The sequence below is a fragment of the Pterocles gutturalis genome, unplaced genomic scaffold (genome assembly GCF_000699245.1).
Source record: "Pterocles gutturalis isolate BGI_N339 unplaced genomic scaffold, ASM69924v1 scaffold4729, whole genome shotgun sequence".
NCBI lineage: Eukaryota > Metazoa > Chordata > Aves > Pterocliformes > Pteroclidae > Pterocles > Pterocles gutturalis.
In genome coordinates this window covers 1-13,314 of record NW_010130379.1, presented here as the reverse complement: position 1 = coordinate 13,314, position 13,314 = coordinate 1, and the positions used below count along the sequence as shown (strand labels likewise).

Here is a 13,314-nt window from a genome sequence, read left to right as displayed (position 1 = left end):
GGAAGTAGTCCCTTTGGGAACGTGCTCCAGCAAGAATAGGAGCTATTGTTCTCCCGGAGGGCTTCAGCCTCCCCTCTGCTGTGTCGAGCGCTTCAATTTCTTCTCCCAGGAGTGAGCAGTGTCTGCTGCTCCTTAGAGCTGACTCGACCCTTTCTAGTTTTTAATTGCAGTGGGTGAATGGGGTGTCCGGGGTGGCTGGATGTCCCACAAGCCTTGGGCAGGGGGAATGGCAGCTCCTGGATTAGTGCAAAGTACGCTGGGCTGCGTGCCCTTGGTGCCGGGTCAGGCAAGGTCCTTTCCCCAGAGCGTGGGGCTTGTCCTGTCCCCTGCTTGGCATGGCCTGTGGGGGCAGCTCCTTTGGCATACTTCCCAGCCAAGAGCAGTTCTGAGGGTGAAAAGAAGGTTTTAACCTTGAAACAATCAAAGATGGGATTTCTAGGGTAGTTTCTGGGTGGGTTTAGTGGTCACTTGGGGGTATAGCCACCAGTCCCTTGGTGTAACAGGTGGAGGAATCAAAGAGCTGCACCAGATGAGAGCATGGAGGAGACAGTGGGCTTGCCTTGTCCTCACATTGAGTAGGCAGTGAAAAGTGTTAGTATGTTCCTCCAGGCAGGGGTGAGACAGCAGAAGTGAACTTTATGTAGGTCCCCAAAGAGGGAAATGCATTATTAGAAACCTGGAGCTGCTGCAGAATAAGAGCAGAAAATGAGGTGCGGTGGGGTAAGGTGTAGAAGAAGCACTTGGCTAAAAAGGAACCTTTGAAACCTGCTGTTGGAAGGCAGGCGTGGCACGCCCTGCGCCAAGGAGGCACATTGGGGGGATCTTCATGCATCCCCCAGAGCCAAGGTGGTGTTGACCCTTGGGCTGGGGAGGAAGGGAGAGTGTTGTACCTGCTGCTGTGGCTTCTGCTGCTTCAGAGCCATCCTCCAGCATCCCTCGGGCACAGGGTGGATGCGTGATCCCTCAGCTGGTGGGAGCTGCAGGCCTGAGTCTGGGAAGCTGTGCTTCCCGCAGCAGCACTGCTGGCGCGCCACTGCTGTGTCTCGGGGCTGGGGGCTCTTCCCCCCCCCACAGGGGACAGGCTCCTATCTCTCCCCTAAGCATCCATCACTTCTGGCAGGCTTTTTCTCTGGCTGAGGTTTGTATGACAAAAATGAAACGTAACTTCCCACTGAGGGAGGTGGGAGCTGCTTGTTCCTGTCCTTGCTGCCCTGTGCCTTGGCTCAGTGCTAGGAGAGGGGATTTGAGCAGCTAGAAATCAAGCTGCAGATAGCACGGGTAGCGGCTGCTCCTGAGCAGCCATTGTGCTGTAGCGGCTCGGGGCAGCAAACCCAGCGCTGCCGCGCTCTGCTTGCTCAGCACAGTGGTGCTGGGGGAGTTTGCTGGGAGCGGGAGTGCAGAGAAGTGGCTCACACCTCCCTCTGACACAGAGCTGATAGATAAACCTGGGCTGATACTGTGGCTGGAGCCAGGGAGGGGGTTTTCCAAGCCCTGAAGAGCCCCAGGGCTGCAAACCAGTAAAGTGCTCCTAATAAAACCTATCAGGCCAAATTCCTATCAGGCTTAATCTCATCCTAACCCTTAGCTCCTGCCCAGCCCTGTTTTCATGGCTGGTTGCTGCCCCAGAGCGCTTGCTGGGATAAGGGCCTTTGGCAGGCAATGGCCTGAGTGCACACGTGCTGCTGAAAGACGCTCAGTCCTAGCCTTGAATTCTCTCTTCCAGCCTGAAGTGCTCCTCTGGGATCCCCTCCTGGCCGTTCTCCTCTTCCTGAGGAACGGCGATCACATTGTTCAGCCTCGTGCATCAAGGTGGCAAGTCTAATCCAGCACAGATTAGTTTCAACCTAGTTTTTACCCTCTAATGCTCTGGGCTGCAGGGAAGAAATTCAGCCTGCTGGGGAGCAGGTGCCTGCCGCTCCCGTCCAGGGTGGCACGAGCATCCCTCAGCCCTTCCCAGCCCCAGCGGGGAGGGCAGCTGGTGTTGAGAGCTTCAACAGCCCAGCGAGAGCTTGGCCTTCTGGTTGGAAACACTTTTTTGGAGAGAGAGGAAGGATCTGCCTCTGCTCAGGTTGCCTTGCAGGTAGCTGGGACTTGCGTGCCTGAATTTATTGGCTTAGAAAAATCCCTCTGCCCAAGAAAGGCTGTTCAGGGCAGGGGCGAGGCTGGGGCTTATTAAGCAGTTCTTATAAATAGAACATGCCCCTTCAAATGGGAGCTTTACCAAAGGGCTCTAGGAGGAACTTCAGCCACTCAGCTTGAGTCACGGGCCCTGGGGACTGAATTCCTCTGTGCTATTGTGAGTGTTTGCCTTATCGCAGTCACAGCCCGGCTCACATACAATGTGGAGGGTGGAATGCCTTTGAAATATGTTCCCCTTTTGCTTCCTTCAGTCTAGAGCAGAGCTGGGACACTGGTGGGCTCTCCAGTTCCCTTCCAGTTGAAATGCAAGGGCTCTGGGTCCCAGGTGTGTGCAGTGTCACCCATCCTGCTCTCATACCGTGCTGCCAGGGGCTGTTGGACCCTTGGGCATGTGTCCCTCGGCCATCGTGTGCCGATGTGGCATTCCCTTTGGTCTTCAACATTGCTGTGCTGCTTCCTGCTGTGCTCTGCTCCTGTGTCCCCTGTGGCAGGTGGAAGCTGTCTGCTGTTCCTGCAGGGCAGGAATGAAGCTGTGACCTGGTGGCCAGGAGATGCTCTGGCCCGTTATGGTTCTCAGTGGTGTTTGGTGAGTTCCTTCTGCAGAGGCTGTTCAGCGGTGATGGCAGGAGGTGACACTACTCTGCACTCTGGTGACTTCTGCTGCTGGCTGAGCCCAGGTCTCGAAGCTGAATTGGGCCCTTTGTGTTGGGCTGGCAAACGATACCCCTGGGTAGAAATAACAGAGATAAAAGAAATGGAGTTGGCAAAGGAGAGCGAAACAAGGAACAGGGAACGTTGCTTTTCATCAGAGTTCTCAATTTGAGTTGGTGTCCATGGTGACAAGGGAAGTTGGTGTCACGCTGGTTTAGTGGGCATGGTCTCTGGTGTCCCATCTGGGGTTTGTGAGAGGGGAGGAGGGGGTGACAGTCACTTCTGTCCTAGTGGCTTTCCTACAAAACCTGAGTTTAGTGCTCATGAAGGACTCACCAAAGCGGTGCCTAACTGGCAGTGAAGGTTTGAGGCATTTGGGCTCCATGAGCAGGTCCAGGCTCCCCTGTCCCAACAAGGGGAGCGACTGCAGGCGTGTGGGCTGGAGGGGCCTGGAGCATGTGCTGCAGGTTCAGGGTGGCGGGCAGCAATCGAGCATGACAGGCTTGGGGCTGGCTGTGGCAGGAGGAAACAGGCATCGGCTTGGGGCTGCGATGCTGCTGGAGCTGACCCAGCAGCCAGACTGGCACAGCTCATCACACCTGAGGATGGCAGGCTTCATCTTCCTTCTGGAAGAAGTGAGGCTGGAGGGCATTTGGGTTCCTGATGGCTGTGTGGACCTCCTGCAGCCCTGATGCTCAGTGTCTGCAGAGGGGGCTGTTTTGAAGCAGGGGGAGTGGGTGGGTGTCTCATTAATCACAAATGATACTGCCCCAGAACCACCAGTGGGACCCACTCCTGCCTTCCTTGAGAGCACAGAGATCAGCAGTGAGGAACGCATGCCCAGAGCAGGGAACAGCCTCAGCCCTCCATCCACCCTAACCCCCAGAGGGGTTTTATCCTGGACAGGCAGTGCATAAGCTGTGCAGATGTTAATGATTTCTACGCTGAAGAATGTGGTGTTGTTGCTGAACACAGATCGAGTCATTAAGCTGCGCTGGGCTCGCTGGAGCTCGGCGGTGTGGGAGGGTAGAGGCAGGAGCAAGACCCCGCTGCTCCCGGCTGTGGGGAGTGTTGCTGGCAGGGCACAGCAGCAGAGCTGGCTGTGCAAGTTGTGGGCTGTTCTCTCAGGTACCTGGAGGTTTTTGAGGTGGGGCTAAGGACAAGTGACCAGAACTGAGACAGGATTTCTCCTCCAGCCTGAGCAGGGTAGTGCAGAAAAAATGGATAGGTGGTTTGAGAGAGTGAGAGCCTGTTCCTTACCCCCAAATACCTGTCCTCTCTTGGGTGTGTGATGTCCTGTTAACTTTGCCTGTTCTATTTGCTAGCCCTCAGAGTTTATAAAGTTTGAAATTTCTGAGATCAGGGTGCTATTAATAGGAGCCCTTGCCGGGAATGGGTGCAATGGATCCACGTGCTGTGCAGGTTTAAGCAGAGATGTGGGGAGCTGCAACCTTGGGTGAGTAAGGAGAGGGGGTTTCATGCAGTTACTCCAAAAGCACATGGGATCCAGTCCTCCCTCAAGCTGCTGGTGGGAAATCTGAGACAACAGAGGCATTCCCTTGCACTGGAATGTTAACAACAAGGTGTGGAGGGATTCAACCCATTCTCAAGCCTCCTGGCACTGTTGCTCAGATGTGGCTCTCTGGGAATTGCCCAGGTCTGCTGGGTAATGCTGCATTTGTACGTGCCCTCCAGAGTGTTTTCCTTTATGTTTTAACCTTGGGAATACTTTTTTTTTTTCTTCTGTTTTAGGAATTTCTCTGTGACCCAAAGTTCAGTGATGAGGAAGATCTGGAGGAGAAGCTGGCCGTGTTCAAAGGTGAGAACGGGAGGGTTTCTGTGTCCCGTCTCAGCTTATTTGCTCTGAATAGATTATTTTCCTCCACACTCGGATCTTACCAGCCTGAGATTCTCTGCCAAATACAAGTGACTGAGCTGGGATGGATGCCTCCCCCTTGCTTGTGGGACTCGGTGAAACTCCCTGGAGAGGTGGTTTTCCCACAGGAGCCTTTTGTGCTTCCCCCATTTGTAGGGCAGGGACATGTCACCCTGCAGACATCGTGCCTGGCGGCTGCTATTACTGCAAAACCTGCTGCGTGGGCAAAACCCAGGGGAGCAGCAAAGGAGGATGGTTTCTGTCTAGATACCTAGACAAGCTTGCTCATACAAAGGGTGATGCAGTAGCTGGACTCTTTTTTTTTTTTTTTAAGTGAGTAGGAGGACCTCTTCCCACACAGCAGAGGTCTCAGTTGCTTCCTGAAGGAGTTGGGGACTTTTTCTCCCCGAAAGTTTCTTCAGTCTGATCTGGTCCTTCCCAAGTGCCTTGGTCCCAGAAGCAACAGCAGTAATGTGTCTCTAGTCCTGGCCAAAGCCTAACTCCAGTGGGTCAGCAGCTCTGGGGCTCAGGTTTGTGTCATTTGCTGAGATGGGGGATAGAGGAAAAAGCCTGGGGTCCTCTGGAGCTTGTCCCCAAAGTGGTTACAGGACAAGATTTGGCAGGGCTGTTCTTGGTGCATCCACTTTTTTTTCCAAGCAGTGGCTGAAGGCAGTTGAGAAAACATGCCTTCTGTGTCACGCTGCCCTCAAGGTTTGTCCTTACTCTGGCTCTGATCAAACAGAGCCTGACCTTGCTTCCATTTCAGGCGTTGACTGCTATTTCCCTTTGAATTTTGGCGTTGCAATTCAGCATGGAAGAAGCTGGCTGGGGTTTGTGATCCCTTACCCTGCTGGGCACAGAGGAGCCTCCTGTGCTCCCTGTCCTTCTTCTGTTGCCTTTTGTGTGGCTTTGGCTTTTGGCTGTAGCCCCACATTATTTTTCCTATCACAATCGGGGCTCTTCAAACATTGCAACTGTAGGTCACAGGCGCAGAATTCCCTGTAACGAGAGCCTTTGGCATCTCCTCCCACTGCCTCGTGAGTTTGCCTCCGTGGCCTGTCCCGCTCTCCAGTGCCTCCTCCAGCTCCTCCAACAATCGGCTCATTGTGTGATGATGGGGGAGCGTTTTTTCTCTGCTCTCCTTCCCGTTGCCCTCCCCAGCTGGGCCCGGGGAGCCCCCATGCAGTGTTGGTGTAAATGCATTTGTGAGGGGAGGGACCATGCGTGGTTCTGCCCCACCAAATCCCCGCAGCTGGGATGGGAGGGGGTGGTTCTGCCCCACCAAATCCCCGCAGCTGGGATGGGAGGGGAAGGTGAATGTGTGAGCCGAGGGTTAGAGCGGGACGATGTAAAGCTGCCTCTGTTCTCTGCGCGTTTGGCGAAGTGTCAGCTGAGAAGAAAAGAAAACATGTGCTGGGTATGGCCACAGCAGAGCAGGGTTTGTGTCCCCGAGCGCATGCTGGGGTGCCTGACCCCTGCCCAGGGAGGCGGTGGGTCATTAGCACAAGGTCGTTATGGTGGGGCAGAATGTGGAGAGAGCCGGTTCCACATCAAGCATCGCTTTGGCCCCTAAGCGCATGTGTGACGGCCCTAATTTCATCTAGGATCAGTTGCTTGCTGCTTGAAGGGAGACATTTATTCTTGCCTGAAGCATGAACAGCTTTGGTTTGTCCGTGGCATTCCCGTAGGTCTGTCCTGGGCAGCTCAGGACAGCAGTAATCCAGCAGCTGAGACGCAGGTCGTGACAAGCCTCTGCCTCCTGCCTGTGGCTTCCATCAGCCCAGTTAACCTGGGACCTTCCTTCAGAAACACGGATCCTGGGAAGGCTCTGATGTGTGAAATATCTCCTCTTCCCTTTAGCTCCTTAAATTAGCCTGCCACTTCTCTGTTCACGCTCATCTGCTTGCTGGTGTCCCTGGAGCAGAGGCAAAAGGTCTCTTCCCTGGGGGGAGAGGAGCAGCCTGGGAGCTCTCGGATAATTTGAGTCCTCCGAGGCTGTTCTGGGCAGTGAATGCTAACTGCAGGGCAAGTGGAGATTTCTCCAGCTCGGCGTGGATGGATGGTGGCAGCAGGCATCTTGCTCGTCTCATTTATCAGAAGTGAGATAATGGAGGGGCCCCCTGCGGCGCGGGAGCTGTATGGTTTGTAAGACAGACAAATCCTTGCCTGAAGAGCTTAAAGTCTAAATGGGGAACAGCTAGCAAGGGAGGGGGTAGGAAGCACAGGTGTGCAACTCCAAAGGTCAGAAGCGGCACAGGATTGAAATCCTGATTTTTCTGCCTAATACCAGTGCTCTGTCTTATGGCACGCCAGCTTTTGTGCTGCAAAGCTAACCAGACCTTGAGCAAGCTCTGCCTTTCTCTGAGGATGCTGGAGTTGCCAGATTCTGCAATGTTTGACAGCAGGCTGGAAGGGCAAACAGCCTGCTCTGCCTTAACTGCTCCTAGGCATGTTCTTGGCTTTGTGCTCTTGATGTGGTCCTCGAGCATCTCTGCTGGCAGGTGCTGCTCTGGGAGCGCAGCACAGTGTTGGGAGGGCTGCAGAATCTGTCCCTTGCTATTGCAGGGAACTACGTAATGTAATTCCCCTCCTAATCCGATCAAGCTTCATCTTGGGAGTGCTCAAGGTTTTGTTTTCCTTGCTATGCTTTGTTTTTTTGGCTGGAAACCTTTTAACACTATTCATGGCTAGTTGATACCTTCTTCTCATGCCAGTGTTTTCCTTCAGCTTAAATGAAAAGCAGGCACAATTAAAGAGCACTTAACTCTAGAGCCCTGGAATTGAGATATGCCTGAATCTTTTATTTCACTGCTCTAAGCAGGCAGTGCTCTGAAGCCCTGCACTCCCCCTGCTCTAGCGTCCTGCTAACTTGCTTCTGTGTCTCTTCCAGAGAAGTACATGGAGTTTGACCTGAACAACCAAGGCGAGATTGGTGAGTGACTCTGAGGGATGCTGGTGCTGGGCTGGAAGAGCAATACCCTGCTGAGGCAGTGTCTGCTGCTGTATCTGCTGCTTCCCGCTGCACTGCTGTTGCTGAGGAGGAAAACCTGTGGGCTTTTTCTGTGTCCAGCCTTGCTTTGATCTTGATGACCAGCCAGGGGCTTCCTTGGCTCTCCAGCCCCTGCCCTCAGCTTTCTGTCTCCCCACCTGCTTCAAAATCTAAGCTCTTCTCAGTCCTCTTCTCCTGAGTCTCTGCTTAGCTTCTCCACTTCTTTCTGCTCTAAATGCTCTTTTTCTTCTCCCTGTTTCTTCACTGAGGCGTTCTTCTCAATTCTCAGCATTTCCAGAGCTGGGAAGCTGCAGGGCTTGGACAGTCCTGGGTTTTGTCTGGCTTGAGGCAGAAGCTGTATAAACCATGAGCGCTCCTAGTGCAGAGCAGCTCTCCGCTTTGCTGGGAGCGGAGCAGAGGGAAGCAGGAGACTTGGACTTGAGTCTGGCTCAGCTGAGCAGCCCCAGTTTGGGCCCAGAAAGCACCAGTTACGTAAAGATCCAGCCTTCTGCAGGCCTGGAGCTGACACTGAAGTGTAATCACTCGCCTGCTGTGCCCTTCCAGGAGGCTGCTGCCTCCTTCCCCTCCTCCACCAGTCCTCCAGCTGAAGTAAATCCTGTGGGGAGCTGGAGGAGGTCTGACTCAGGGCTATGCTGTGTTTCCGGGAGGGAAGGGGCCACAGGTCTCAGTGGGCAGCAGAGCAATGGGAGGAAATGGCCTGTGGCGATGGGCAGGGGCAGCGGCTCCCCGCAGCCTGTTTGTCTCCAGCTTTAACCCCGGCATTGCTTCCCTCCTCCACATCTTTGTGATTCTTGGCACCACGCTCTGAGCTAGAGAGCAGTGTCCCCACATGTCTCTGGAGCACTTGGAGAGTTGTCCCTCTCCTGTGTGTGTGGTGCTTTTATCCTGAGCCGCACAAAGGGGAAGCGATGCTCTGCCCTGGCAGTACAGCAGCGGGCTGTCCTGGAAGGCTTCTCTTGGCTTTCAGCAGCAGCTTAATGCTGTCAGCCCCAGAGTCTGCAGGTGAGGTGGTCTGAGGTGGGAACTCATGCCTGTATCCCTGGGGTTGGTCTGTGCTCAGCGTGGTCACCTCTCAACAGCACCGGTTGCCGCACTCTTGCAGATTTGATGTCTGTCAAAAGGATGATGGAGAAGATGGGGGCTCCGAAGACCCACCTAGAACTGAAGAAGATGATCTCTGAGGTGACTGGAGGGGTCAGTGAGACCATCTCGTACCAGGATTTTGTCAACGTGATGCTTGGGAAACGCTCTGCTGTGCTTAAACTGTGAGTGTCCCTGGGAGGGATGGGGAGATGCAGGACCTGAGCTGGTGTGGTGGGGAGCTGGGAAGCAGAAGCTGCTGTGCCTGATGGATGTGGAGCTGTGTGTGCCTGGTGCTTGTGGAGGGGAGATGAGGACCCTTCTGAAGGGGGATTTTGCAAAGAGACATGAAAGGGTGTATAAGCCCATGTCTGGGCTGAGCACGGGGAGCTGCCTCCTCTGTGTTAGCATAGGCTTCCTCCCACATGCTCTATGTGGAGTGATTCTTCCCCTTTCCCGAGGGTGTGCAGGCACTCAGCACTGCACAAGTTCCTCCTGTCTCTTCCCCATGGCTCCTGCTGGCTTTGGGGACGCAGACTTCCCCAAACTTGAAGCCTGAGACTTGGGCAGTGAATGATGGCCCTGCCAACACCAGCAGTGCTGGCTCCTGTTTCCCGCAGGATGCTCACTCTCTGCCTGACTTTGGAGAGACAGGCAGTAGCTGGAGGGAGGACACATGCCTGAAACAGCTGGCTTGTGCTGGGGGAGGTTTTTTGCGGTACAGGCTGCCAGCACCAGCCTCCCACGGCCCCCTCTGCCCTCTCGACAGGGCTCTGAAAGTCCTGCTGTAACAAATGGCTTCTGAACACTTGCTTGGCTCCATCTCCACCCTGTTGAAGCCTGGCTTTTCCTTTCACAGCCACAGAGCCTGCTCCTGCTTTTGTGTCTGTAGCCACCATGAATAGGAGCTGCTCCTCTCCACCCCCCGCAGCCCTTTCTGAAGGCAGCTTTAGAAACAGCTTTTGGGGCAGGTTGGGAGGAAGAATCGTGCTCCCACCTCTCACGTAGTCCTTTAAGCTGGTATGTGCTTGCTGGTGATGGTTTGCTCCTCTCACCACTGAGTGCCCTATGTCTGTGTGTTGGGGTGCTTCTCTTCTGAGCACACACAGACTTCTGACACCCCTGCTCCTCCTGTCTTTCTCCATGGAAGCAGGCTGAGCCTGCAGCCTGTCCCATATCTTCCATCCTTCCCCCCAGCTGCAGCAGCTTTCACAGGTGGGTCCCTTCTCTCGCTAACAGATGTCCCATTGTCTGTTACGACTCTTTAGAACAGGAGCAGAAATGTAAAACTCATCCCGAGAGCAGTGCAGTCCTTTGATCCAGTGTGGCAGCTGGCATTCCCAGCGTAGCTGCAGTCCTGGGGAGGAGGACAGGGCTGGTGGTTGCAAAATACTTGGGATTCTTCTTGCCAGTGCCTTGCTCCTTGTCTCTGCCCTCCTCCCCAGCTGTAATTGCTGTTGCTTGCTTGGTGTTGGCTTTTGAATGTTCTGCTGTGTGATTATGTACAAGGTGGGACAGGGATGATATTTGCTTTTACACATCAGGAGAACTTGGTGTGCAGTGTGTGCCCAGGGGATTTTGGAAGTGGCTGTCTAAATATAATGTGCTAATCCTCTGGGCTCTGAGAGGAAAGCCAGCAGAGGCTTTGGGAACCCACTCCTGGAAGCTGCTGGACAAGCAAAGCTCCCTGCCAGGCTGGCAGCACTGCCCTCGGTTGGCTTTCTCTCCTCTGTTAATTATCGGATGCTCTTTGCATAGAAGGCAGATGCTATTTTTCATCAGATAAGATAATCCCACCCCCAAAGATGGGTAAAGATGCACCTGCTTTTTTAATTGGTATTATCTGTTGTGTTTTTCAGGGTCATGATGTTTGAAGGAAAAGCCAATGAGAGCAACCCAAAACCCTCTGGTCCGCCTCCAGAGAGAGACATAGCCAGCCTCCCTTGAAGAGGACAGGCTGAAAATTGGCACTGTTTGCTTTGCCGGTCTGTAACAGAGGTTACCTGTGCTTTGTTACTATTTACTGTGGACAGTCCTAGTTTTCAACTAACCTGCCTTAGAGGAACAGCAAGGGAAGCTGGAGACCCCCAGCTCGTGTTTCTGCTGCATCCCTTAGCTAACTTGATTTGTTAGAGAGAAGCTGTAGCTCCAAGTATAATGTGAGACCAAAAGAATAATCCTGTGATCTTAGTCTTTTCCTCTGCCCTTCCTGCATTTCTTGGACGAGGAGCTACTTTCCTCCCAGCATGTAGACTCAGAGCTGTGCTTGTTATGACAGATTCCTGGGCCTTGCTCCCAGACACTGAGCATTTCTCTGACAGCAGCTTCATGGGTGCAAAGAAATAAGTGCCTTCTCTGTCCTACACTTCCTGACTTTGGACTAGTTCTTCCCCTCCTGACCTCACCAAAACACAAGTCAGGCTCCTGCTTCTGTGCCTGGCCACATGCTAGGTGACTGTGGGAAGGCGCACGGACACCAGAGGTCTGCTGCAGGGCTTTCAGCTTGGAGGTGGGCACGGCTGGCTGCAGGGACAGCTTCTGTCCGCTCCATGGGTTCATCCTGCTGTCAGATCACAGCGGGTCCAACACCAGCCCCTGCAAGGGAGGATGGTTAAAGCTATGTTGGGTTCCCCTTCCTGATAAATCTCTGCTTGGATCTGATCAGGAGCATAACCTCTGAACAGGTGGTTGTCTGTCCTGTCCATCCAGTGCAGAAACAAGCCAGCAGTTATGCCTTTGCAGCCCTTAGGGAAGGGGAAAATAAACCTTCAGGTGAAAGGAAGCTGGGTGACTAAACTGTGAGCCCTGCCAGACCAGCTGCGGATGAGGTTTTGTCCTTATGCAGCTGCTCTGTCCCTCTGACTTTTGCAGACCTCTCTGTATGTGTTTCAGCTTGGTCCCCTGGGACTATCAGGTACATCTTGATGGATAAGCCCTCAAATCTGTGAAACAAGGATGGCTGTAAGTGTGGAGCATGAGCTGGGATCCAGATGTAGCAGGGACTGTGCTACCAACACTCCGGTTACTGCGGGGATCCTTGCTCTATACACAATTTCTGGAATCCAGATGTTTGCTCTTCGCCCTTTCCCTCCTTTTAAGTGTTCTTGGCAGCTTTTAACTTTTTTTTTTTAAATCATGGTTTAATAAATACTTTTTTTAAAGAAATACAGATGATTAACTCTACTAGGCTGATTGTTCCTGCCACTTTTAAATAAAAAAAAAAATTCTCACTACTGTTTGCATGAAAACCAAAACTGTAGTGGAGAGAGAAAATTGAGCAAGAGCAGCACCAGTCTACTTTGAAGACTGAAAATAAATCTTCTGAAGCTATACCATGTGTCAGTGTATTTAGTTCAGCTCCTCTGAAGCTTGGTCTACATGATTGGTTGCAGATAAAGTAAGCTGGTTTCCAAGTCTGTTAATATAAACCCTTAAATAGATCTTAGAGATAGGTTTGGACTGTTTTGATCTGATCTTTACCTGTAATAACTGACCCAGCACCATGGAGTTTGTGTTATGAAATGCAGGAGCCATGTCCTGAAAGCTGTCTTTTTTTTTTTTTTTTTTAACTGAAGGAAAGCAGGGGGTGCTTGTTTTAAGTAGTCACTTGTTTATCAAGAGCAGACACTTGTAATGCTTCTCTTGAAAGAGGTGTTTTTTTTTTCCCAGCTTTTCTGCTCTTGAAGCAATTGCCTGCGGCTCTTGTCTGATGTGAGGTATCAAAATGGAGACCAGGCTTCCTGGGGGAATGCCTGGGTACACTTTTCCATGTGTTCCTCAAACGGACAGAATTGCCCTTAGATCACAGCCCTGTGTCTGCTTTCTGCTGCTGGTTAGCCTCTGGGAATACGCCTGCTTCTCTGGGCTATGTGTGTAAAGCTGTTGTTCAGTTAGAAAATAAAGGGAGCATATTACACGAGGGAAATTTGGATGTGGTTTGCCGCAGTTCAGGTCACTGCCCAAAGCTATCACTGCTTTTGTCTCTGTGGAAATCATTGTCCTTCTGGTCCTGGAAAAGTAAAGCACAACCTGCCAGAGCTGGAAACAGCCTTTCTCAACAAGTCCTTGTCCCCGGAGTGCTAAGGGGATGCACGCCCTGTGCTGGCACTCTGAGTGGGGGCTGAACCCCCTGACCCTGAGGCAGGAGGGAGCAAGGAAAGAAATCCTGCTGTGACTGAAAAAAATGTGGAAATCATTGTCCTTCTGGTCCTGGAAAAGTAAAGCACAACCTGCCAGAGCTGGAAACAGCCTTTCTCAACAAGTCCTTGTCCCCGGAGTGCTAAGGGGATGCACGCCCTGTGCTGGCACTCTGAGTGGGGGCTGAACCCCTTGACCCTGAGGCAGGAGGGAGCAAGGAAAGAAATCCTGCTGTGACTGAAAAAAACCCACCCTGCGTTTGTGAGGCCCTGGAGCCCCAGTAAGGCTGTCCCCAGCCACAGAGCTTCCCTCTTTCAAGTTCAGCTGCACATAACTGGAGGTGTACAGGGGCCAACCCTGAGCACTGGACTGTGCTCCCACTGCAGTTCCACGCTAAGGGAGCAGGATTGGTGTAGAGCTG

The 13,314-nt window shown here is 52.9% G+C and overlaps 1 protein-coding gene across 1 annotated transcript; it reads left to right on the top strand.

Annotated features, from left to right (window-relative positions):
- The first annotated feature begins 335 nt into the window (after positions 1-335).
- On the top strand, positions 336-10,929 carry AIF1L (allograft inflammatory factor 1-like). Its single transcript, XM_010080200.1, has 6 exons — positions 336-382; positions 3,258-3,282; positions 4,543-4,609; positions 7,557-7,598; positions 8,779-8,941; positions 10,616-10,929. The coding sequence occupies exons 1-6, from the start codon at positions 336-338 to the stop codon at positions 10,701-10,703; spliced, it is 432 nt and encodes a 143-aa protein (XP_010078502.1). The 3' UTR covers positions 10,704-10,929.
- The last annotated feature ends 2,385 nt before the right edge of the window (positions 10,930-13,314 follow it).